Raw genomic sequence first — 26,936 nt, 5'->3', positions numbered from 1 at the left:
GTGTTCTGCGTACTCGTTTATGTATCTACAGAAAGAGCAAACTCCTTCATCATGACCGTACTTATGCAAATACACCCTGAAACATCCATGTCCGGTTAGGAACCGAGTCATGTAATAATCAATTTCGCCGTGTTTTCGTTCCACCCATGCTTGTATGTTTCGTATTAAACGATATGTCCATTTCGAGTTTTGAACTCGAGTTTTGAACTCGTTAGCCACTGCTTTGTTTTTAGTGCGGTATCGCTACATATACTTTGGATTTGGTAGAGTTCCTTAGCTACTATTGTCACCGCAATATCATCTGCATCTATCACTTCCTTCGTTAGAGGAAGACGCAATATTCCATCATATAAAGTATTCCATAGGATCGGCCCTAACACAGAGCATTGTGGCACACCCCTGTTACTCTATACTTTTTGGTCCTTCGTCAGTGTCGTAGAGCAGGATCCTATCGGACAAATAGCTCTGATGTACAGCAAGTAATTCGGTGTTTTTTTAGCTCTAATGCTCGCATTATATGAGGCCAATGGGCCGAGTTAAACGCATTTTTCACGTCAAAGGTGACGACCACAGAGTATTCTTTTTTTCCGTACATCCACCTATCTCCTTGATTGCATCAAGAGTTGAGCGGTTTCAACGAAAGCCGTATTGGTTTCTCGATAGACCACCAGTTTCTCCTTCCAGCTGATCTTCTAGACGGGTACAGATTATCCGTTCCAAGATTTTGTCCATTGTATCGATCATGCAGAGTGGTCGATAGGAGTTCGGTTCATCTGCTGGTTTATTTGGTTTCTGCAAGAGTACAAGCCATTGCACTTTTCCACTTTTTGGAAATACACCTTCTCGAAGGCAACGCGTGTACAAGTCCGAAAATGGTTTTGTATCGCACTTGATTGCCATTTTGAGAGCCCTATTCGGGATACCATCTAACCCTGGTGTTTTGCTGTTTTCAAAGCGCTCAGCAGCTTGTGCAACTTCCAGATCGGCAATTATCGGCGCATCTACGACTTCTTCTACGTATAAGTTCCCTACGTCTTGATTTTGTTGCGGGAATAGCGTTTCGACAACATTTTGAAGTAATGAGGGGCAGGTAGGCGGTTGTCGTTTGCTATCTTTAATCCTTGACATTATGTACAATCTTATACGCTGCACCCCACGGATTTTCGTCCACTTTTTCGCATAATTTGCTCCTTTTTATCGCCTTCTTTAACTAGTTGCGTTTTTTCTTCAATGCAACTCGTAGAGTGTCACATTCTACGCTACCTATGCTTCGTTGAAAGCGGCGTCTTATGCATGACTATCACTTCTTAGTGATTCGATTTCGTGGTTCCACCAATAGGCTGGCTTTCTCTGAGCGGTTAACCTCTTTTTATTCATAGCAGCACCACAGGCTTTGCTGGTGTGTTGTATGTTGGGGCATTTCCGGCTTCATATCTGATGGTCTGCATTCGTTCACTGCACACACCCACTGACTTTACACACCTTGCAGGAGGGTTTGTTAACACAGTCTTTCGTAAAGTGACCCTCCTCTCCGCATTTAATACAGCACTTGCTCTTGTCTTCCACATTGCTGCATGCCTTCGCCACATGTCCATATTCTAGACACCTGAAATATTTCTTTAATTGTATATTTTCTCGGATTCTACAAATTGTCCAACCGATCTTAATCTTCTGTGTAATCAGAAGGTGCTTTGCTTCCTGCGCATGTAGACTTATCATTGCCGTTTGTGTGCCGGCATATGCCGGTCTTATACATTATTCTTTATAGAGTCTTCGTTGAAAAGGCGAAGCTCTTTGATTTCTGTACGAATCGCTTGAAGTATATCCTCTTTTGTGGTAATATCGTCCAGATCACGCACCTCAACTGTATCCCTCCGTACTTCCTATTTGAGCTTCTAACTGGATTTCTCCTTTCGCTGTCCTTTTTACTCTTGAGACATTCTCCCCAAGCTCTTGCAAATTTTCATTTTTTTTAACAGCCCGAAGTATGTCTGCGTAGGACATGTTTCCGGTTTTTGCGATAACGATTGCTTCTGGTCGTATGCGTGGTACGGTGTTTACCTTTTTCTTGTTGTTATGTTTTTGCGAGATACTTTGTATTGTGATCCAATTTTCTTCCCTTATCGAATCCTTTTCTCTACCCCCGCGATTTATGATTTCTTCTGCTCTCACTATTGGTCCGTCCTGGAATGTGTTGGTCCTTTTTGGTGGGGTCCTTCGAAGCATGTGCTTGCTATCCCGTGGTATTTTTGGAGTAATTTCCAGATTCGTTTGCTCGGTTGCTACGGTTCTACCGGTATGAGAATTTCGTTGTCTATTGTGTTCCTCTTGTGCAAATGCATAAAGCTTCGATATTGTGCTAAGCAGTTCCCTAATGGTATCGTTGATAGAGTGCTGTGGGGAACGCATAATTTCCGTTAGCTTTTGGATAATCTCTCCTAATTTATATATATGGTCGCGTTGGGGCTTTTGTTCTTTCACTATCGGTGTGTTCTCCTGTATAGCTGGATAGTCTTCACAGACGACCTAACCAAACGCGAAGCCTTTTTAAAGGGGTCAGCTTCCGAACTAGAAAATACAGGGCTGTACACAGTGGCATCGTTAGGTTTTCTGAGCGAGGTATTCTCCGATTCCTTATCACCAATTTCAGCGTGATGACACCGCTATATCTGTTATTGTTATTTTTTTCATAATTTTCCTCCATTAATCAGTCTCCATGACGAAACATCGCCAAACGGCCTGAGGCTGATCGACTTCGCTGGGGCCCGAAATATGGTTGTCTGTAGTACCAGATTCCAGCATAAAAAATTTCATCAAGCAACGTGGCTGTCCCCTGATCGAAACACGCGCAATCAAATCGATCACGTTGTGATAGACGGAAGACATGTCTCCAGTGTTTTAGACGTGCGTACGCTCCGAGGACCAAACATTGACTCGGACCATTATCTAGTAGCAGCAAAGATACGCACTCGCCTCTGTGCAGCAAAGAACGCCCGTCAACAAACACAAGGAAGGTTCGACGTCGAAAAGCTGCAATCACAACCGACAGCCGAACGATTTTCTACTCGACTTGCACTCCTGCTCTCTGAGAGCACTCATCAGCATCTCGATATAAGGGAGCTGTGGAACGGCATCTCAAACTCATTGCATACCGCAGCAGCCGAAACAATTGGTCTCCGGCAACGCCAAAAAACCAGTTGGTACGATAAGAATTGTCGTTCCGCAGTGGAGAGAAAACAGACTGCCTACCTCGCAACGTTGCGATCGACCACAACACGTTCGGGGTGGGATAGATATCGAGAACTGAAGAGGGAAGCGAGACGCATTTGCAGACGTAAAAAGAAAGAGGCCGAAATGCGTGAGTATGAAAAGCTTGAAAAGCTGGCCGACATGGGTAATGCTCGAAAATTTTATGAAAAGATGAGGCGATTAACAGAAGGTTTCAAGACCGGAGCATTATCAGGTAGGGACCGAGGAGGTAATCTGGTAACGGATGTCCAGAGCACACTGGGATTATGGAGGGAACACTTCTCCGACCTGCTCAATGGCAGTGAAAGTACAACACCAGGAGATGGCGAACCCGATTCCCCAATCGATGACGATGGAATAGATGTTCCATTACCCGACCATGAAGAAATTCGAATAGCAATTACCCGATTGAAGAACAACAAAGCGGCGGGGGCCGATGGATTACCGGCCGAGCTATTCAAATACGGCGGCGAAGAACTGATAAGGTGCATGCATCAGCTTCTTTGTAGAATATGGTCGGAAGAAAGCATGCCTGACGATTGGAATCTTAGTGTGCTCTGCCCAATCCATAAGAAGGGAGACCCCACAATCTGCGCCAACTACCGTGGTATAAGTCTCCTCAATATCGCATATAAGGTTTTGTCGAGCGTATTGTGTGAAAGACTAAAGCCCACCGTCAACGAACTGATTGGACCTTATCAGTGTGGCTTTAGACCTGGAAAATCCACAATGGACCAGATATTCACCATGCGCCAAATCTTGGAAAAGACCCGAGAGAGAAGAATCGATACTCACAACCTTTTATCGATTTTAAAGCTGCCTTCGATAGCACGAACAGGAGCTGCCTTTATGCCGCGATGTCTGAATTTGGTATCCCTGCAAAACTAATACGGCTATGTAAGCTGACGTTGAGCAACACCAAAAGCTCCGTTAGGATCGGGAAGGACCTCTCCGAGCCGTTCGATACCAAACGAGGCTTCAGACAGGGTGACTCACTATCGTGCGACTTCTTCAATCTATTGCTGGAAAAAATAATACGAGCTGCAGAACTAAATAGAGAGGGTACAATCTTCTACAAGAGTGTACAGCTCCTGGCGTATGCCGATGATATTGATATCATCGGAAGCAACAACCGCGCCGTTTGTTCTGCGTTTTCCAGACTAGATAAAGAAGCGAAGCGTATGGGTCTGGTGGTGAATGAGGACAAGACGAAATATCTCCTGTCATCAAACAAACAGTCAGCGCACTCGCGTCTTGGCTCCCACGTCACTGTTGACAGTCATAACTTTGAAGTTGTAGATAATTTCGTTTATCTGGGAACCAGCATTAACAACACCAACAATGTCAGCCTTGAAATCCAACGCAGAATCACTCTTGCCAACAGGTGCTACTTTGGACTGAGTAGGCAATTAAAAAGTAAAGTCCTCTCTCGACGAACCAAAATAAAACTCTATAAGTCGCTCATTATTCCCGTCCTGATGTATGGCACTGAAGCGTGGACGATGACAACATCCGATGAGACGACTCTTGGGGTTTTCGAGAGAAAGGTTTTGCGCAAGATTTATGGTCCTCTAAACATTGGCAACGGCGAATACCGCAGACGATGGAACGATGAGCTGTACGATTTATACGACGACATTGACATAGTTCAGCGAATAAAAAGACAGCGGCTACGCTGGCTAGGCTGGCTACGCTTGTACGGATGGAAGAAAACACTCCAGCTCTGAAAGTATTCGATGCAGTACCCGCTGGAGGAAGCCGCGGAAGAGGACGACCTCCACTCCGGTGGAAAGACCAAGTGCAAAGTGACCTGGCTTCACTTGGTGTTTCCAGTTGGCGCCAAAAAGCAAAAAGGAGGAATGAGTGGCGCGCTCTGGTGGATTCGGCTAAAATCGCTTAAAGCGGTTCCTACGCCAAATATATATATATATAAAATCAGTCTTACCAGCGCATCGTGTGCAGGGGGCGGTCCGAAACAGACAGGAACGGGTGTAACCTCGGGTACGATGCCCCTACCCCAGTTCCCTGAGGCCTGTATGGACCGGTCTCATTTACAGCCGACCTGACACGGTGAACAGACGCTGACCAGGAAGTCGCTCATTTTGAGTCCGTCGCTCCTGGATTTTAATGGTCACCTATATTAGAGAGGTGGTAACGACTCGCCTCTGTCGCAGGAGTTTCGTCGAATTAGCTGGCTTTTCTACCGCAGCCTCCACTCCTGCCGCTCCTCGTCGGGGATTGCTTATTCGTTGTAACTTATTTCGCAACTAACCTGCTAAAGAACGTAAAACGAGCACCTACGATGGGACAATACGATAAATAAACGACGATAAAATCAATCTGCAATCAGCAGTTGACTGAACAGAGTGATGCGGACGAAGTTATATATTTTGTGTATGAAATGAAAAAAAAAATGCATTATAAAATAGCACAAAAATACGAATGACTCTTAATCTCATAATATGTGGTTCATTTCGTGACAGGTTTTGACCTAACAAATTATTTTTAAATAGAAATACATACAGTAATTGGATAAAAATCTGTTGTCATTTATTTATAGAAGTTGCTCGCTAAGATGAGTATTTTTTTTACCTCTTTATAACGAATTGTATACTACCCTAACCTCAACCTAACCCTGCAAGACGCATAGAGTTACTTATCTTATGGAACGGTGGTTACCAGTAAAAAAAGTCCGTAATTTTGTGGCCACTCTTGTTCTAGTATCAGGAAAAAGGTTACCACTTCTCCTCCTTTACAACATGTCAGTGTGATTATCTTGCTCGCTCTATCTCATTGATTTTGGTGCAAATGCTGCATATGTCTTTCTGCTCTAATTTTTCTATTGTTTTCGATGTGGTTAGCAGAGCCATCTGAAGTCGTTTGTTTGCTTCATCATTATTATGGTCACCCCTTAGTCACAGAAAGTGGACATTTGGTCACCGCCTCGTTACTAAAATTTGGTTCAGTAGTCAACTTGTTCATGCTACCGGTTACCTTTTATTTCGTTTAGAAATAAAAAAAGAAGTTTATATTTTTATACTCACGCAACAAAGTTGCTAAAGAGAGTATCATAGTTTTGTTCACATAACGGTTGTTTGTGTACCAAGAAATAAAAGAGTTAGATATGGGGTTATACATAAATATATGACCAGGATGACGAGTGGAGTTGAAATGCAGATGTTTGTCCGTCCGTCTGTCAGTGCAAGCGATACTTGAGTAAAAATTGAGATATCTTAATGAAACTTGGAACACATATTCCTTGGTATTGAAAATGGCGCATGGTGAATATCTGGTCCGTTGTGGATTTTCCAGGTCTAAAGCCACACTGATAAGGTCCAATCAGTTGGTTGACGGTGGACTTTAGTCTTTCACACAATACGCTCGATAGAACCTTATATGCGATATTTAGGAGGCTTATCCCACGGTAGTTGGCACAGATTTTGGGATCTCCCTTTTTATGGATTGGGCATAGCACAGTGAGATTCCAATCGTCGGGCATGCTTTCTTCCGACCATATTCTACAAAGAAGCTGATGCATGCACCTTATCAGTTCTTCGCCGCCGTATTTGAATAGCTCGGCCGGTAGACCATCGGCCCCCGCCGCTTTGTTGTTCTTCAAGCGGGTAATTGCTATTCGAATTTCTTCATGGTCGGGTAATGGAATATCTATTCCATCGTCATCGATTGGGGAATCGGGTTCGCCATCTCCTGGTGTTGTACTTTCACTGCCATTCAGCAGGTCGAAGAAGTGTTCCCTCCATAATCCCAGTATGCCCTGGACATCGGTTACCAGATTACCACCTTGATTACATGAGGATGCTCCGGTCTTGAAATTGGGCGAAATCGGACCAATGCCACGCTCACAAAATCGCCGAAAATGAAAACCGAAAACCTAGAAAGTGTCATAACTAAGCCATAAATAAAGTTATGAAAAAAATTGGTACAGAGGATCACATTAGGGAGGGGCACATTTGGATGCAATTTTTTTTAAGTGGTCGTGACCCCGCCCCCAAATAGGTTATTTGAATATATCTCGCAAACCAAAAAAACTGTATAAATCAAACATTCTGCAGTCGTTTCTTTTAGCCATTTCCTTATACAGTCCAAAAATGAAAGAAATCGGATAATAACCACGCCCACCTCCCATACAAAAGTTATGTTGAAAATTACTAAAAGCGCGTTAACTCACTAATGAAAAACGCCAGAAACACTAAATTTTACATAAGAAATGGGAAATGGGCGTGGCTTATGAGTCAAAACCCATATCTCAGGAACTACTCGACCGATTTCAATAAAATTCGGTATATAACACTATCTTACACCCTGATGACACGGACGGAATCGAAATCGCATATCTTCCCATATCCTCAAATTTGAATTCCATCTGATTTGTTCACTTTATAATATATACATTAGGAGCCAATAAAGATAGCGGAATAAAACTTTACACAAATTTTACTTTGAGCTGTGACATCACTTGTGGAAAAATTGTCAAAACCGGACCATGACTTTTCAAGGCCCATGATATCGAGCCCCCCCCCCCCCCCCCATCAAGGTGTGACGTAATTTATGAATGGCCCCTAAGCATGGGAAGTAATAATACCAACTCTGTTAAATAATAAGAATATAAATATTAATGTTTTGTTTTAGTTTTGCAATTAAATTCATTTCAATAATACCTGTTGTTGTAGAATATTTTGTGTTGTATTTTTAGATTGATGATACTTCTTCCATCATACGGCGAAATCTAGTTCGAATTTCTATTGTACGATTGATGAGAGATTGCATTGTATGTGTTGAAAAACTGTTGGTAGGATTCAACGCACCCATACCAAGTATAGCTACCTTCGTATATGAGAGTAATACTTTATTTCCGTTGTTGTTCCGAATTCTGTTTATTGTTATCATTCATTACGTTGTTATAATTGCAATGTTTGTGTATATTAATGCAATCTAATCTGTTTCTATGAGTCCTCTGCCTGGAGTCGCTATTGTTGTACCATCGTTGTGTCGCTATTGAAAGCACTGGCCAATGAGGTATCCATCATAAGCTTAAGTTTTTCTTCGGATGCTTGCAAATATCTGAAATAAAAAGAATCTTGATAGAAAAAGAATGACAAAAAGAAAAAAGTAAGCTTTATATAAGAGTATATTCTAACAAAAGATTTTATGTTAAAGTATATAAGGTTTGATATTATGAACTCACCCATCTGCCTCCAGTGGCATAATCCTTGTCCATAAATTTGCCGCTTTTATTTAGGGATGACGCATCGACGTTAACGCTGAGCGGTAAAAAACGTTCCGCCAACGCTTTTATTTTGGGAAGGCAGTTAAACATACAAAAATTAGGGTTAATGAATGTTGCCACTCTAACTACCGAAATTGCCACTTATCTACAAAAAGTTGTTATTGTGTATGTGTTGGTCAAAACTGAAAAATTTTGCATGTGTAGGGGTGTATGAGTTAGCTCCGTCCGCTCAAACCGACAGTACTTATTACTGAATTATTCGATATTACTTCTTCCCTCCGATTGGTTATATCGAGGTTGCATTGTATTTCGCTTCTTGAAATACGTTTTTTTTTTATTTTTGTGACTTTGAACTTATCTTGTACTACTATTGCATACATACAAGGTGTGTTAAAATAAGTATAAATTCTTTCACCATTGGAAAGCTACATTCACCCCGAGTAACCTAGGCTATAATTATTACTAGAATCTCAACTTTCTGAAAATAGTTCCCAGGTGAGGGTATCAGAAAGACTCCGTGATGAAGGGACGTGCTTGGGAGACGAGTACGGAGGGTGTGCAGCGGCTTGAAGAAAAAGTATTAGAAATATACAAGCTAGCACGAGGACGTCGAACCCTGAGCGTTCCCAACGCCTTCATAATAAGAGAGAACGACAACGGAAACCAAACCAGAGGTCGTAATCAAGTTTTAGCTCATTGAAAATAAAATATAATTTCATGTTCGAATTTTCATCATTTTACTTTTATAAAATGAACACACGCAAGAAATGGGAAAGTACATACATATGTGTGGGAGAGCGTGTAGAAACATATAACTTTAGAAATGTTTGTTTAAACCCGTGCGAAGTTGGAGTCGCCTTTAAAATAGTCCACATTCGATATTATGCACTTATGTCAGCGCTTCTTTCAAACTTCTCCAACTACATTTTGGAATAGTCCTTAGCCCCAGTCAGCACTGCTACAAAGAAAATTCAGAATTGATTAAAGTGCTAAATAACGTAGTGCAGCAGAAAGGCCAATTAATATATATAATTTATTGCCACTAAGCTTCTGTACAGGGTCAAAACATAATCAAAGGTTTTCGACATTTAAATAATCGTGGAGATTAAGGGAAAATTTAGCTAAATATTAACCAGCAGTGATCTTCAATTAGCAAAGTCAAGGAAACTTTCTAGAGTCGTTTCTTTTAGATACTACCTTATACAGTCCAAAAATGGAGGAAATCGGATTGTAACCACGCCCACCTCCCATACAAAGGTTATGTTGAAAACTACTAAAAGTGGGTTAACTCAATAACGAGAAACGCCAGAAACACTAAATTTCACATAAGAAATGGCAGATGGAAGCTGCACTTAGATTTTTTTTACAAAATGGAAATTGCGATGGCATCGCCCACTTACGGGTCAAAAACCATATCTCAGAAACTACTCTATCGATTTCAATGAAACTTGGTTTGTAACAGTTTCTTTACATCCCAATAATATGTTGTGAAAATAGGCCAAATCGCTTCACAGCCACGCCTACTTCCTATATACCAGAACTTTGAAGACGATCTGAGTTGTTTACTTTAAAATATATAAAGTAAGCTCTAGTGAAGATATCGGTGCAGAACTGTACAAATACTACGATTATAGTGTGGCAGCCCCATTCTAAAAATCGCCGAAATCGGACCATAGGTTTTCAAGGCCCCATATATCGAACATGAGGACCTCGGTGCTTCTAACCTAATATTAGGGTTTCCAACTTTCAATGGACTTTATACAATATATAACGGGTGATTTTTTTGAGGTTAGGATTTTCATGCATTAGTATTTGACAGATCACGTGGGATTTCAGACATGGTGTCAAAGAGAAAGATGCTCAGTATGCTTTGACATTTCATCATGAATAGACTTACTAACGAGCAACGCTTGCAAATCATTGAATTTTATTACCCAAATCAGTGGCAGAAAATCCGCTTTTTTATCGACAAATTTTGTTCAGCGATGAGGCTCATTTCTGGTTGAATGGCTACGTAAATAAGCAAAATTGCCGCATTTGGGGTGAAGAGCAACCAGAAGCCGTTCGAGAACTGCCCATGCATCCCGAAAAATGCACTGTTTGGTGTGGTTTGTACGCTGGTGGAATCATTGGACCGTATTTTTTCAAAGATGCTGTTGGACGCAACGTTACGGTGAATGGCGATCGCTATCGTTCGATGCTAACAAACTTTTTGTTGCCAAAAATGGAAGAACTGAACTTGGTTGACATGTGGTTTCAACAAGATGGCGCTACATGCCACACAGCTCGCGATTCTATGGCCATTTTGAAGGAAAACTTCGGAGAACAATTCATCTCAAGAAATGGACCCGTAAGTTGGCCACCAAGATCATGCGATTTAACGCCTTTAGACTATTTTTTGTGGGGCTACGTCAAGTCTAAAGTCTACAGAAATAAGCCAGCAACTATTCCAGCTTTGGAAGACAACATTTCCGAAGAAATTCGGGCTATTCCGGCCGAAATGCTCGAAAAAGTTGCCCAAAATTGGACTTTCCGAATGGACCACCTAAGACGCAGCCGCGGTCAACATTTAAATGAAATTATCTCCAAAAAGTAAATGTCATGAACCAATCTAACGTTTCAAATAAAGAACCGATGAGATTTTGCAAATTTTATGCGTTTTTTATCAAGCTCTTAAAAAATCACCCGTTATGACGAATATGTGGGACAAATTGTGTATTATATAATATTAATATAGTTAAATAAATAAATTGCGAGAGTATAAAATGTTCGGTTACACCCGAACTTAGCCCTTCCTTACTTGTTTCTAATAGTGTTCTGTTAAAAAATGATTAAAATTGGGTCATAACATCTCCATATACCTAATTATTGGTTTTTCAAAAATACGGTGGGCTTTATTCCGCATATATGCATTGGTTAATATTAGAATTACCTCAGCCCTCATATAGTATATATTACGATTTTCGTTATTCTATTAAACTTTATGCCGAATTTATGGGTAATGTATATTTTGTATGTTTGTAAGTTTCTTCAATAAATTGCGAGAGTATAAAATGTTCGGTTGCACCCGAACTTAGCCTTTCCTTACTTGTTATATTACAATATGATGATAGATCGTAATAGTATTGTTCTTATAACGATAGTTTGTAACATGTATACCAAAGTGGTCAGGGTGACGAGTAAAGTTTAATTCCGGATTCTGTTCGTCCGTGCAAGTGATAATTTCAGTAAAAATTAGATATCTCAGTGAATACTAACATTCGTACCCGTATAGAAGGAGTATATTTTCATGACCTACTACCAATGCTATATAAACCATATGAAAATGTAGAAATCGGATCATAATCACGCTCCCTCCCCATACAAAGGTTATGTTGAAATTATTACTAAACTATTTTCGTTATTTTAAGGGATTTTATCCCGAATAAATAGGCCAAATAGTGCTTTATGTTAAATAAAAAACTCGTGGAAACACGATCTCCAGTAATGAACTTCTTCTAGCTTAAATATACATGATATACTTAAAAAATAGGTCTAGGCGTTTGCATTCCCCCTCTTATAGAAATTTTCGTCCATCTGGTTGACTTTTAGCTATTACGAGATGGAGTTTACATGACATACGTACATATGTGTATCTGAATAGAAGAAGTTTAGTGATTTGTGTAAGTTAAATTTATTTTAATATGTTATATATTAATAAATATAATAATAAATTATTAAGTTTTTTCCAACATTTTTTGATATGAACCTATTTCCACACCTTTAAGCCTTGCAAATTTCGAGTGTATAAAATGATCGGTTACATCCTGATTTTTGATGAAAACACAATATTCAAAAGAAGCCTGCCGTTCATCAGCCGCTTTTATACTGATCTGCAAATATAAGGAAACAAATTACAAATAAAAAACCAGTACAAGGCGAACAATTTAAGTTTTAGTATGATTTACTTATTAAATATAGCAAATAAACTACACAAATTAACTAACTATACTTTAATAGTTAAATCAACAAAAATTTTCAGCTATCAAATATATGAATTACGTGCACACAGTCGACCGATTTCAATATGGGAAACATTTTCCGATTTATAGCACATCCTAAATCATTGCGATCTGATGTTCGAAAACGGAAAATAAAAATTCAAACTGAATACTAAAATTCAGCACATGACATCACATTTTCTACAACAATTTCTTGCAAAAATTTTTTGCTGCACATGCCTGTACATCCTTATCGCTAACCTCACCTTATTCTATACGAAATTGTTTAAAACATTTCAAAATTTTTAAAATACGTAAATGCTACTTTAATAGATATACATATGTGTATCCTCATTTAAAGAATCATATAAGTGAAATCTTAAAACAATAATGTTAATGCATATATAATTATGTAGCAGCTTAAATTGTAAATATGTATGTATACATGTACATGGGTATGACTTGATTTAATCTAAGCTAAGTTTATGTGAATACATGTATGTTATCAACACTTGACATTAGTAGTCATACAAAAATAGTTTTTCTTGGTGTTATATCTCTTAAACATACATACATACATCATTAAGTAAATATATAAATTCAATTATCAAGAATCAAAAACAACGTCCGAACCAGTATGTATATACATATGTTGCTATGTCAACACTATATAGATGATACTATACTATTGTAGACATAAGTATTAAAGAATACAATTTCTTATTTCTAATAAATAAATTATCACTTGATCTTTGGACATTCCTCCATGCAAAATGGTATATAAAGTGATATGTTTAATATTTTTGAGTAGTTCCGTTTTGATTATTGGAAAAGCAACTTACACCGACATGTATTTCAAATCACTATTTTTTTTAAGTGTCATATTTTTTGCGGTAAGGATGCTATTTCTAGTAACAAAAAAATTATAATTATTAGGTAAGCGTACTTAAATAAATACTAAATATTTTAGAGTGTCAGTGCACGCACAGTACGCGAGATTGCATCCAATCAAGAGGCTCCATCGCTTTTAAATTTATTTGAAACTATTAACGAGAATTTTAAGAAGTTTGGAGATTCGGTTTCAAAATCCTTTAACTCACAAAAGTTTGAAGAAAGTGGACGAGATGTTGCTAAACAATTAGATGAGTGGGGTGCGAATATCAAGAAAGAGGTGAATTAGTTAGTAAGTCAATATTCATTTTAGACTAATTGCTATGTATTTTAGACTGAAAACCTGAAAGATAACGAGGCTGTCAAGAGCTTAAGGGAATCTGTAGATAAGGCATTGGAAGAATTCAAACAATCACCTGATGTAAAAGTCGTTATTGAAAAATATCAAACTGGGGCAGATGCGTTTGTAGCCAAACTTAACAAAATAAAGGAGACTGAGGAACCAAAGTTGCAGGGTCTTTCCCAGAAGATTTTGGAACAAACCACTACTACACTACAGGATATTGCAAATATTTTTCAACAAAATGTAAAACAATAAATTTGTATCCAAATATACATATATGCTAGAACAAAATATAAGTAGTGCACACATTCATAAAAAGTGAATATGAAATGAGAATATTTACAACGGTGACCGCCTTTAGATTAATTATTGCTTAATCTGTTTTTTTCTGATTTAGTATGTACAAGCTAGTTCTAAGCAGTTTTTAAATATATGTACGAGTAGAATTCCTCAATAGGATTACCTAATTTCTGGCTGACCAAAGAATGGAGCGTAGCTCAAACAATACTTTATACTACTTGATTGTGGTTGATTCAAATTGTGCAGAAGAATAATAAGAAACCCAATCTTCAATCGAATATTCCTCTCCTCTATATATATATTTGGGGTATTAACCGCTTTAAGCGATTATAGCCGAATCCAGCAGAGCGCGGCACTCATTCCTCCTTTTTGCTTTTTGGCGCCAACTGGGAACACCAAGTGACGCCAGGACACTTTCCACTTGGTCTTTCCATCGGAGTGGAGGTCGTCCTCTTCCGGGGCTTCCATGGAACACTTTCAGAGCTGGAGTGTTTTCATCCATTCGTACAACATGACCTAGTCAGCGTAGGCGCTGTATTTTTATTCGCTGAACTATGTCAATGTCGTCGTATAAATCGTACAGCTCATCGTTCCATCGTCTGCGGTAATCGTCGTTGCCAAAAGTTAAGAAGACTATAAATCGTGCGCAGAACCTTTCCCTCGAAAACCCCAAGAGTCGTCTCATCGGATGTTGTCATTGTCCAAGCTTCAGCGCCATACATCAGGACGGGAATAATAAGCGACTTATAGAGTTTGATTTTGGTTCGTCGAGAGAGGACTTTACTTTTCAATTGCCTACTTAGTCCAAAGTAGCACCTGTTGGCAAGAGAGATTCTGCGTTTGATTTCGAGAAGATTAAAAAAAAATTTAAGCACTTATGAATCAAGTAATTATTTTGTATGCTCGGGAAAATACTAATTAATTATTTAGTGAACAATAGGTCCGTATTTTGTTGCAGTTCTATTCTACAGTTTCCAATATCTAGCGGGTTTTGGAAATATTTGTGCTGATGGATCATTTAGAAGATGTCAGCGTATGTTAAGTATAAAAAATATTAAGTATAATAACCATAATTGGCTGAGTGAACGAGCAATATTGGTGGCAAAAAACAAAGATGTCGATGATCTCAATGCGACAATTCAATTTTGAAATCATTGGAATTGCTTGGACTATATCCATTCAATTTGAAATTAAAAGTAGGATTAGTTGTCATCAAGCTGCGTAACATAAATCAACCTCAACATTGCAATGGAACAAGACAGTCTGTAAAGAAGCAAATGCATATCGTCATCGAAGACATGATCATCATAGGAACGTCTAACGGACTTGCCATTCAAATTAAGCGTTTACAATTTCCCGTGCATCTGGCTTTTGAATGGCCATCAATAAAACGCAAGGGCAGTCCTTTCAAGTTTGTATAACCAAATACTTTTGTCCAATTTGATGATAACTGTAATGTATTTAATATAGACACAAATATTTTATTACTTTTTAATGTTATTAATTGAAATTGTGCGATGTTTATAATATTAAGTGTTACATATCATCAACTAACAACTTTGTAATTTACTCATTTGTTATATACTTTAAGAATCCCGTTTAAGTGAACAGTTATTTCAATTACAGGAATCACGCTTAATTTGACCACCAGGTGAATTAAGAGACCACCTGGTGGGTTTCAAAACATGCATTTTTTTGTCTTATTAAATAGTACAATATTAAAATATTATCCAAATTATCAAATTGATCCGTGTAAAATTTCAAGACATAGACCATTTGGAAGATCTGTCCAGGTCAGTAAGTGTGAATGTAATACTTTAAACGGGTTTATCACAAAACTCAAATTTTGAAGTCAGTGGACACGAAATGTTATGAAGCAATTCTGTTAAAATGTTTTTTTTTTTGAGTCAGTATATGGTGAAAATTTGTGTTTTTTTAATAAAGCGTAAAGGCAGCTCCTTTTCGTGCTGTCGAAAGCAGCATTAAAATCAACAAAAAGGTGGTGTGTGTCGATCCTCCTTTCACGGTTCTTCTCCAAGATTTGGCGCATGGTGAATATCTGGTCCATGGTGGACTTTCCAGGTCTAAAGCCACACTGATAAGGTTCAATCAGTCTTTCACACAGTACGCTCGATAGAACCTTATAGGCGATATTTAGGAGGCTTATCCCACGGTAATTGGCACAGTTTGTGGGATCTCCCTTTTTATGGATTGGGCAGAGCACACTAAGATCCAATCGTCAGGCATGCTTTCTTCCGACCATATTTTGCAAAGAAGCAAAATAACACAAAATATGTCTTTCTTTCAAATCAAAAATCGTGTTTTTTGAGTTATGACACTATTCATGTAAATTAGCGATATGCCCATTTAAGTTTTTCAAATATTTGAACATAAGTATGTATATGTATTTCAACATATGTATTTGTGTTTCTAATTTATTATTAAACAAGTAAGGAAGGGCTAAGTTCGGGTGTAACCGAACATTTTATACTCTCGCAATTTATTTATTTAAATTTATTAAAGCATAAAGTTCAATAGAATAATGAAAATCACCATAAATAGTATATGGGGACTGAGGAAATTCCTAAACCGATTTCACTCGTTTTCACCACCAAGATACAATGTATCGAAGACTATACGCTTAGGGATGGCAAAAAAATTTTTTTAATCGATTAAATAATCAAATGATTAATTGCAGGATATAAAAAAATAATTGCAATTAATTGCAATTAATGTAAAAAAATCGATTAATCGATTAATTCCAATGTTTTCAAATAATACTAAATTGCATAAAGACCACCACCAGTTTCAGCGCCGAATCTTCTATTATAATGCTCTATCACAGAGTCCCAGACATATCCAAAAAGAGAAAATGGCCTACATTTGAAGTTAAGTAGCACAATGACATTAAATTTTTCAAAATATGCACAGCAATCTTAAAGTAAAATAATTGCCTCTTGCTTGAAATACTATGTTTTGCAACTTTGCGTAAAAATAAAACTAATAAAATATAGGAGACTATATTCTTATTTCAGACATTCAAATTGTGTTGGTATATACACAAAAACAAAAACGGAAATAAAATTAAAATATCGTATTAAAAATTCATTTGTCTTAGTGTAAATGAAAATATATTTATTGAAGTCAAGAAAATGTATTCTCTGTTCAACCAAGTTTGAAGAAAAAGCAATTTCGATAAACGTTTTGTTGTCAAACGATTGCGTTTTTCGGTCGCAGTTGCACCCGATTTTGAGAAAAGCCGCTCAGCTGGTACTGAGGTACCAAGTAGATGACAATATTTTTTTGAAAGTCCGTATGGTTTTCATATCTTCCCAAGCATCAATAGTGTTTCGAAGCAGAAGGGCTTTCATTAATTGGTTTGCTGCTGCAACTCGGCATTTCAATCATGGTGTCAGTGTCATCATCACTTATGGGAACATTGTCGTTACTCCTAGATTTCAGAGTCTAATTTGTACACATACATTTATATATAACTAGAAGAAATTTAAAATGTAATACCGATTGCTCCAACTTACCACAATTTGCAGGCTACTGTTGCATGCTTTAATTTTAAATACTGCAACATATTTGATGTGTTATTAGAAAATTTTAAATTTTTGCAGTAAAGTTGACATTTAACGTAGTTATTGCTATTTTATTAAAAAAATGTCCACACTTCGCTTTTAACTGGCGCCATTGCTCTTCAAACAACTGAACGTAAAATGCCTTTGACTTAACTGTAAATGCAGTGTTACCAGACATTCATTTATTGATATTAAACTACGTTGACATATTAGAATTTAACTATGTTTACACCGTTTCCAGTCATTAATGACTGATGCGACCAATTTCGACCCTTGTACGCTAACTTAGATGAACATAAAATGTATTAAATTTCAAAATGCTGTTTGCGATTATTTTGCAATTACTCGAGTAATAGTCGAGTAATTAGAAAAGGTGTTTCGATGCAATTAAATCGTAAATTGAATGAAAATAATCGATTAATTTAATCAAATGATTAATCGTTGCCATCCCTATATACGCTCACTTAATTTAATATTACTTATAATTAGGTATATGGGATCTGGGGGAAGTTATGACCCGATTTTTACCATTTCAGGTACAGAAAGAAACTGTTATAAGCAAAAATTCATAGGGAATGAATTATATTAAAATATCTGAGGGATTTACCTATATTTTCGGTGAAAAATTACCCTTAGGGACTGAGTTCTTCATGTTCGATATCAGGGGCCTTGTAAAGTCATGGTCCGATTTTGACAATTTTTCCACAAGTGATGTCACAGCTCAAATACAGTATTTGCGTAAAGTTTTATTCCGCTATCTTCATTTGTTCCTAATGTATATATGTATTATAAAGAGAACGAATCAAAAGAATTCAAAATTGAGTTATATGGGAAGTAGACGTAGTTGTAAACCGATTTCGCCCATATTCCACCCGTGTCATCAGGGTTTCAAGAAAATATTATATATCGAATTTCATTGAAATCGGTCGAATAGTTCTTGAGATATGGTTTTTGACCCATAAGTGGGCGACGCCACGCCCATTTTCCATTTTGTAAAAAAATCTCAGTGCAGCTTCTTTCTGCCATTTTTTATGCAAAATTTGGTGTTTCTGACGTTTTTCGTTAGTGAGTTAACGCACTTTTAGTAATTTTCAACCTAACCTTTGTATGGGAGGTGGGCGTGGTTATTATCCGATTTCTTTCATTTTTGGACTGTATAAGGAAATGGCTAAAATAAACGACTGCAGAAAGTTTGATTTCTATAGCTTTATTGGTTTGTGAGTTATATACAAAAAACTTATTTGGGGGCGGGTTCACGCCCACTTTTCAAAAACAATTACATCCAACTGTGCCCTTCCCTAATGCAATCCTATGTTCCAAATTTCATTTTCATAACTTTATTTATGGCTTTGTTACGACACTGTATAGGTTTTCGGTTTCCGCCATTTTGTGGGCGTGGCAGTGGATCGATTTTGCCCATTTTCGAAAGCAACCTCCTCAGAGTGCCAAGGAATATGTGTTCCAAGTTTCATTAAGATATCTTAATTTTTACTCAAGTTATCGCTTGCACGGACAGACGGACAGACATCCGGATTTCAAATCCACTCGTCATCCTGATCATTTATATATATATAACCCCATATCTAACTCTTATATTTCTTAGTGACACAAACAACCATTATGTGAACAAAACTATTATACTCTGTGCAACAGGTTGCGAGAGTATAAAAAGTAAACAGTGTTGCAAAAAATATTACGATTACTTTTTTAACAGTATTATTTGGTTGAATTAACCGCGGAAGATAAAATGAAAATTTTATGACAAATTAAAAATAAAGACAATGCCGTTTGTTTGAATACCAAAATGATTCAGTTCTTTATTTCGAATCTTAAATTTAACATAACTTAATTCTATGTTGAATGCTCGCGTCTCTGTCGCAGCTATTCCACGAACCGTTTCTATTCTGTTTATGTAGTTTATGATTTCTTTATTTATTAGCCTCATATTTTAATTCTGATATTTGTTTTATATTTTCAATTTGATCACAATGGAGTTCTTCCATTGTTATATTTTATACTCTCGCTACATGTTGCACAGAGTATTATAGTTTTGTTCACATAACGGTTGTTATATATATATAAATGATTGGGAGTGAAGTTGAAATCCGGATGTCTGTCCGTCCATCTGACCGTGCAAGCGATAACTTAAGTAAAAATTGAGATATCTTAATGAAACTTGGATCACATATTCTTTGGCACCCTGAGAAGAGGCAGAATCGGTCCACTCCCACTAAATGGCGAAAACCGAAAACACACAAAGTGTCATAACTAAGCCATAAATAAAGTTATGAAAATAAAATTTAGTACAAAGGATGGTGGGGAAAATGAATGAAATCGGTTTAAGAATTACATCAACCCTCATATACCACATATGACGATTTTCGTTATTCTATTGGACTTTATGCCGAATATATGGGTCAAATTGTGCGTTATCTTAAAAAAATTACATCATTAAATCGCGAGAGTATAAAATAATCGGTCGCACCCGAACTTAGCCTTACCTTACTTGTTCATTATTGTTACATTAATACGCTTGACGGGATTTGGTAAAATTTTAATTGACATAGGTTTATTATGTTAATACAATTTTCCCATTACTTTAATATTGCAATTGTCAAATCGAAACAAATAATTACCATCTATGGTAAAGTTATTTGAATCACAATTGGGATTAACTGATTCGTTTATAGCAGTGGTCGGCAAACTTATACAATCAAACAATTTATTTTGTGAGAGTGTATGCGTGTTGAGAGCTACTCAACTGACCAAGAGTTCTGTTCTACTGGTCCCGTACTTTTTTAGAACTGGTGTAATTAGAACCAATACTGGTTTCCTAACAATAATTTTTATAGTGTACGTTAGCTTAACACATACAATCAATTGTTTTTACTGTGTAGAAATGTGTATAAAAACATTATAAAGCAGTAAACTTTATGTAAATTACATTTTTTGCAAAACAAAAATCGATTGTACTTGGAAAATTAATCGTCAACTGACTTGCAAAAATAATAAAAAAAAATTAATAATCTAAATAGAAATATAATAATATATACAAAAGCATTGTCTTTTGTGTTCATACATGCGTGCGTATAATCCACCATGCGTCCTGCTCGCTGTGAAGTCAGCAAGCAACTGACCTGACATCGCGTCTATGGTGTAAAAATGATTGCAAGTACGTGTGTTTCACACGTACACTCAGTGTGCGCTCAGAGAGCGCTCCGCGGGCAATGGGCTTCCGATCACTGGTTTATAGCGTTGATTATGTATATATGATTTGAATCTAATTAATAACATTGGTTTTATGGTTTTTTACATAGTTACAATACATTTTTCCTTTACAAATATTTTCAATATATTATCTTTATATTGTTGTAAATCTTCTTTAAATTTTTATACACTAACTACACACCACCACACATGCCAAATTTTTCAGTTTTTACCAACACATACACAATAATAACTTTTTGTAGTGAAGTGCAATCTCGGGAGTCAGAGTGACAAATTTCATTAAAGTGCTGAACACAAAGACGACGACACGACACGACGTAGCGACGGCTAATCACAAATGTCGCTTTGAAGCCAGCGTCTTGTACATTTTGAAGACGGCAGCGACATATCAAACAGCAATTTCATTGTTGCCGTACTAACATCTTTCACTTCAATAAAATTTACATATTTAATTTAAAGTGAAATTATTTACGCAAAAAATGTAAAAATGGTACTTGTGAGAACTTTGAATAATTTTACATTTCACATGTTAGTGGCAGCTCTACAGCGGCCATTGTCGTCGGCAAAATTAGAAACATTTCTAATTTGGCGACAACGACAACTACAAGCCTGTTGTCGCGTAGTCGTGCTGTTGTCAAAAAATTTGTGCCCATAAGAACGCGTGTATTTTAATATTTGACAGATGTCGCTTGTCGCTTGTCGTCTTCTATGTGTTCAGCACATAACCCTAATTTTTGTATGTATATAGCTCCAGTTACCCATACTTGACTTGACTCAGCTTCGAAAAATTTGACTTGGAAAACTTAGATGCAGTTATACTAAACACAACGCGTAGAAATCAGCTGTTTTTGAATGTTGAGAGAGCACACAAATGGGACATTTTAATTGATTTGTGAAGTTTGTGAAAATTTAATAAATAATAAAACAAATTGTTTTGCCGAATACCTTAATAATAATAATAAATTTTAATAATGGATAGTGATTTATTCCAAGAACTTGTTTATTTAAATATTCTTCGCCTTCAAAGAAGAAAAGTTTTGAGAAGACGTAAACGCCGTTGGTCCGTTCATCCAGCTAATCGGGATAAAAACCCAAATGGTTTCTTCTGGAAGAACTTTTTAAAATTAAAAGAAGACGACCAAAAACTATTTCTTTTAACACGGATGAATCGGACAGTGTACAATATTCTTTTAAATATAATTAGTCCGTTTTTAAAAAAAACCAAAACAACAAGTTGGCGTCGAGGAGCGAGTGGTTATAACATTAATGTAAGTTAAACAATCCTTGAAACATATTCATTTATTGTATTCTCATATATTTTTTAGGTACCTCGCTTATGGAACACCTTTTGAGGTCATAGCCTCGATGCATAAGTTAGGCAAAACAACAGTGCGGAATATCGTACTTGAAACGTGTGAAATACTTTGGTTACATCTGTCCCCGATATACCTTAGCGAGCCAAGTACCGCACAATATAAAGATATTGTTGCAGATTTTTTAAAACTGTGGAATATACCCAACTGTGTCGGAGCAATTGACGGGAAGCATATAGCTATTGTTCGTCCACAAAATTCAGGCTCGTTATTTTATAACTATAAAAAGTTTTATAGTATAGTTTTAATGGCATCCTGCGACGCTAGGTATACGTTTACCTCTGCCAGCATTGGTAGCTATGGAGGACAAAGTGACGGAGGTACATTAAAAGATTTGCAATATATAGATATTTACTTATTTTTATTTTATTTCAAGGTGTCTTTCAGCAATCTAAATTTGGTAAAGCGCTCTTGGAAAACAAATTGCCACTACCACCAAGAGCTCCATTATGGAATGAATCCTCAACAGATTTTCCACATTTTTTTGTGGCCGACGCAGCGTTTCCGTTGAAGGAAAACTTAATGCGACCTTACCCCGGTGCACAGCTGCCACGAAACAAAGCAATTTTCAATTACCGGTTATCGCGAGCTCGTAGGGTAATCGAAAATAGCTTTGGTATTTTAACCGCTCGATGGCGTGTTTTACGAAAGGTCATAGACTTTAGCCCAAAGAACTGCGAAACAATTGTGTTAACCTGCTTGGTTCTTCACAATTTTGTAATGTTGAATGACCATGATCGTTGGTATTGTCCAGATACATTTGTAGACACAGACACCGCAGACCATGAAATATTGGAGGGAGAATGGCGTGAAGATTTAGAGAGTGTTGGAGGTGCATTACATTCAATAAGTTCAACTCGACGCAATGCATCTTGTATCGCATTCCGTGTAAGTGATTTTTTGGCAGAATATTTTATTAACCAGGGAGCAGTTTCATTTCAAGAAGATCGTATTTAGTGTATATTTATTTTATTTATATTTATATTTATTTATATTTATATTTATTTATATCGTATTTAATGTGTAAAATTGTAATCCAAGTATGAAGTACTATACTTTTTGTTACGTTAACTTTTTTATGATATTTTATTAAACCATATGTTTACATGACTTAGTAACATATTTTTCCGCGCTTTGTATGTGTGTGGTGAATCTTAGTAACCCTCATTAATTTTATTAAACTTGTAACAAACCAATTGTATTTCATCAAAGAGAATTTCCATTTAATAAACCTAATAATAATTTTTATAACGTTTTACAAATATCGTGTGTTTGCCCCTTTCACATACTGGTTATAATTCCGCACGTAAGTATACCTGTGTCATACGTATACACCATAGATATATCTATAAATATTGTTTTATTTACTGAAAAAGATGGTAATTATCTGTATTAGGAAGATTACACAGGCATATGGCAAATGAATTCTGTATAATAAAGTTTATTACGAAAATATATGTATATATTTTATTTACCGACAAAATCATAATTATGACGGTATCTAATTAGTAAATAAGACATAGGCTGTATAATCAAATAAATGTACATACAAAATACGATTATTTTTCCCTATCAAAATCACTACCAACATAACTACATAACACACAAAAAATAAAAGACAAAGACACAAAATTAAAGAGTTATAAAAACAAATTGTTTTATTTTTTTTTTCAAATACATTCTTAAAACTATTTTTGAAAATTGAGGTACATTATTGTTTCTTACGTATTTTAAACATTTTTACATATTAATTCAATATAAGTATAAAACGTCAAGCGTTTTAAACATTTTAAAACTATTTTTGAAAAATGAGGTACATTGTTGTTTCTTACGTCTAGGTAACAAGCGTTTTAAACATTTTAAAACTATTTTTGAAAAATGAGATACATCGTTGTTTCTTACGTCTAGGTAACAAGCCTTTTAAACATTTTTACATATTAATTCAATATATGTATAAAACATCAAACAAATGATTTAAAAATTAAAAAAAAATTATTCGGGTTCCGATTTAATAGCAAATAATGAATTTGTTAAAACTTGTATTGCTTTCATTTGTTTTACCTCGCTCATATCGTTCATGATAGAGGTCAACATAACACCAAACGACCTCACCGCCTCGCTGCCTTTGCTCCTCTCTGCACACATGCTTTTGTATAGCTCGCACGCTTCTTTGAAGCAGCCGTCGTCATCGCTGTTTGTTTTCTTTACTCTTTTCCGGATCGGAGTTGAAAACGACAACTCCGAAGGCGACGATAAATTAGTCTGAGAACATTCAAAACTAATTGGCTCCAACAGCTCCTGCGAAAACATATCATCTAAAATGTTTGTGGTGCAACGATTTCTGTAAAAGGGAAATAAATATTTAATACGTATAAAATATTAAAAAAATATTAACTTACGGTCTGGGCCGTATATATAGTTTTAAAAAGCTCATATTATCGAACAATGGCCAGGTTTCGGCGTTACTCGCCCCACTTCCTGATGGTGCCTCCATTTTCCTTACCACCCTACTGAATTTTTCCCTTAGAGTCAGCCACCTCTTCGAGCACTGCTCTTCTGTAAAATAAACACAACTTAAACTATTAACATCTACACATATATATATACAAAATATATTACAATCTAATAAATAAATTGTTAATAACAATTACTTACCAGTAGCACCTAGCTCCTTCGCCACGCTTACCCACGCTTCCCTCTTCTGGCTCGGCACTCGGTAGCCTACGCAGGCCTTGTTATATAAAATTTCACGCGCCCGCACTTCTTCTATTAATTTTTCATCAATCATTGTGTTTATTCGGATTATTTATCAAATGGCAAATTAAATATAGAAAATTAAATGAGATTATGAAAATGAAATGAAGCGTGCTATCAAAAAAGCGCGCGAAATAACTGAGCTGTCACTCTCTGAAATGTCAAAATAAAGGGAGAGAGCAAAGATGCCACTCTCTGAAATGTCAACTTAACCTGAAATTCTAAATTCAACAGACTTTCAAGTCAAGTCATGCGTTCGGTAATCAAATACATGCAAGGCCCATTAAACGGATCTTTTATGTGACAGTTATCAAGTCTCTCTAGGTCAAGTCAAGTATGGGTAACTGGAGCTTATGAGAAAGATCCACGTACTATAATGAACCGTTCAAAAATCGCCGCCATGGCCGCCATCCATTTGAAAAGTAAATTTGAAGTGAGTGGATGTAAGTGCGTATTAATAATTTGTTACTGATATTATTTTATATTTATAGTAAATTTTCTTTTTACAGAGCGATACTATGTTTGAATGGGTGCTGCAGAGTGTATTAAGGAAATATAATTGCAGAAAATGGTTCTTGGAAGGCAAATCGAACTGCAACGCACATCTGGTGCGTACATGCAAAACCAAAAATAGAAGCAGAACAAGGGATTAAGCCCCTGGAGGCAGATGGATGAGTTGAAAATAGCAAAGCTTACTATAAATACTAAATACTATAACATAAAACCTGTTGTTAGAATATACATTCATGTAAAGCCATTTATCTTTTTATTACTCTTTTCAGATATTTGCAAGCTTCGGAAGAAAAACATAAGCTTATGATGGATACCTCCTTAGGCAGTACTTTCAATAATGACACAACAATATACAACGACTCCAGGCAGAGGACATATAAAATCAGATTAGATTGGATAATATACACCAACATTACAATAATAACAACGGAATGAATGATAACAATAGACATAATTCGGAACAACAAAGCGGAAATAAAGTATTACTCCCATATAGGAAGGTAGCTATACTTTGTTCTTCAACAAATACAATGGCAATCGCTCATCAATCGTACAATACAAATTCGAACTAGATTTCGCCGTATGATGGAAGAAGCACTCGTAGTCCTTTGTGTCATGAAGTAACAATAATCATGAACCTAAAAATACAACACAAAATATTCTACAACAGCAGATATTATTGAAATGAATTTAATTGCAAAACTAATACAAAACAATAATTTTTATATTCTTATTATTTAACAGAGTTGGTATTATTACTTCCCATGCTTATAATCGCCAAGTGGTGTAACAAGTGTATGTCTTCAACCAGCAAGTAATCACTACTCAGACAAAAACACCGGCAGTAGCAGCAACATTTAATACATATTCAAACAATATTGAGGCGTCGAAGTTGTTCCTCTGACTTCTGATTTGACTATGTAAGAATTATTAAGCTGAACTTACAATTTATCATTTTTGATTGTTAGTTTATAAATTTTGAACGTTCGCAATAGCACTAAATTTATTACATTAATTGTAAAATATTGTTAAATTAGCATCTATATACAAATGAATTTACGAATATTTGTAACAATCTTAATAGTAGTGAAATGTAATATGTATTGTATAACAACACAAAACTCAATAATTAATTTTTTTGAGGAATTGTAAATTATAAAAATTTAATAATTAATACTAACTTTATATGTAAAATATGTAAATTTTGTCAATGTATAAATGATAGTCACAAAAATGTTTGTAAAAATTAAAGTATACTTTTTACTGAAATGCTAATATTTTAAAATTAATCTATAATAATTATTAATAATGTAAAATACCATACTAATTTATAAATGTAAATACCTCATACAATTAAATAAATAACAAGTAAGTAACCGAACATTTTATACTCTCGCAATTTATTGAAGTAATTTTATAAAGATAACACAATTCGACCCATATATTCGGCATAAAGTCCAATAGAATAACGAA

General features: G+C 36.2%; 3 protein-coding genes across 4 annotated transcripts; 2 read left to right on the top strand and 1 right to left on the bottom strand.

Annotated features, from left to right (window-relative positions):
• The first annotated feature begins 13,209 nt into the window (after positions 1-13,209).
• Positions 13,210-14,034, top strand: LOC105220308 (uncharacterized). Of its 2 annotated transcripts, none has more exons than XM_011196751.3 (3): positions 13,210-13,370; positions 13,448-13,648; positions 13,703-14,034. In XM_011196751.3, the coding sequence occupies exons 1-3, from the start codon at positions 13,251-13,253 to the stop codon at positions 13,964-13,966; spliced, it is 585 nt and encodes a 194-aa protein (XP_011195053.2). In that variant the 5' UTR covers positions 13,210-13,250; the 3' UTR covers positions 13,967-14,034. The 2 variants fall into 2 exon arrangements, with proteins under 2 accessions (XP_011195053.2, XP_054087303.1); XM_054231328.1 differs by having other exon boundaries at positions 13,362-13,388.
• Positions 14,035-20,931: 6,897 nt separating this feature from the next.
• LOC105219559 (putative nuclease HARBI1) lies at positions 20,932-23,171 on the top strand. Its single transcript, XM_054231327.1, has 3 exons — positions 20,932-22,091; positions 22,149-22,516; positions 22,573-23,171. Coding segments are annotated over exons 1-3 (951 nt in total). The 5' UTR covers positions 20,932-22,089; the 3' UTR covers positions 23,154-23,171.
• Positions 23,172-24,014: 843 nt separating this feature from the next.
• On the bottom strand, positions 24,015-25,142 carry LOC128922026 (uncharacterized). The gene is made up of 3 exons (XM_054231326.1): positions 24,852-25,142; positions 24,596-24,752; positions 24,015-24,537 (listed from the first exon to the last, which is right to left on the bottom strand). Exons 1-3 carry the CDS (start codon positions 24,982-24,984, stop codon positions 24,189-24,191), a joined length of 639 nt encoding a protein of 212 aa, XP_054087301.1. The 5' UTR covers positions 24,985-25,142; the 3' UTR covers positions 24,015-24,188.
• Positions 25,143-26,936: the final 1,794 nt, after the last annotated feature.

This window comes from Zeugodacus cucurbitae, chromosome 5 (assembly GCF_028554725.1).
Source record: "Zeugodacus cucurbitae isolate PBARC_wt_2022May chromosome 5, idZeuCucr1.2, whole genome shotgun sequence".
Classification (NCBI taxonomy): domain Eukaryota; kingdom Metazoa; phylum Arthropoda; class Insecta; order Diptera; family Tephritidae; genus Zeugodacus; species Zeugodacus cucurbitae.
The sequence above is the reverse complement of the archived record's forward strand: the minus strand, read 5'-3'. Positions and strand labels throughout refer to the sequence as shown.

Excerpts from the sequence above, each read along its gene's own strand:
- LOC128922026 (XM_054231326.1), bottom strand. The coding sequence starts at position 24,984 with ATGATTGATGAAAAATTAATAGAAGAAGTGCGGGCGCGTGAAATTTTA. Across the intron at positions 24,753-24,851 it reads GAAGGAGCTAGGTGCTACTG|AAGAGCAGTGCTCGAAGAGG; the intron begins GTAAGTAATTGT and ends TTTATTTTACAG. Across the intron at positions 24,538-24,595 it reads CTATATATACGGCCCAGACC|AAATCGTTGCACCACAAACA; the intron begins GTAAGTTAATAT and ends TCCCTTTTACAG.
- LOC105219559 (XM_054231327.1), top strand. Across the intron at positions 22,517-22,572 it reads TGGAGGACAAAGTGACGGAG|GTGTCTTTCAGCAATCTAAA; the intron begins GTACATTAAAAG and ends TTTTATTTCAAG.
- LOC105220308 (XM_011196751.3), top strand. The coding sequence starts at position 13,251 with ATGGTATATAAAGTGATATGTTTAATATTTTTGAGTAGTTCCGTTTTG. Across the intron at positions 13,371-13,447 it reads TAAGTGTCATATTTTTTGCG|AGTGTCAGTGCACGCACAGT; the intron begins GTAAGGATGCTA and ends TAAATATTTTAG. Across the intron at positions 13,649-13,702 it reads GTGCGAATATCAAGAAAGAG|ACTGAAAACCTGAAAGATAA; the intron begins GTGAATTAGTTA and ends TATGTATTTTAG.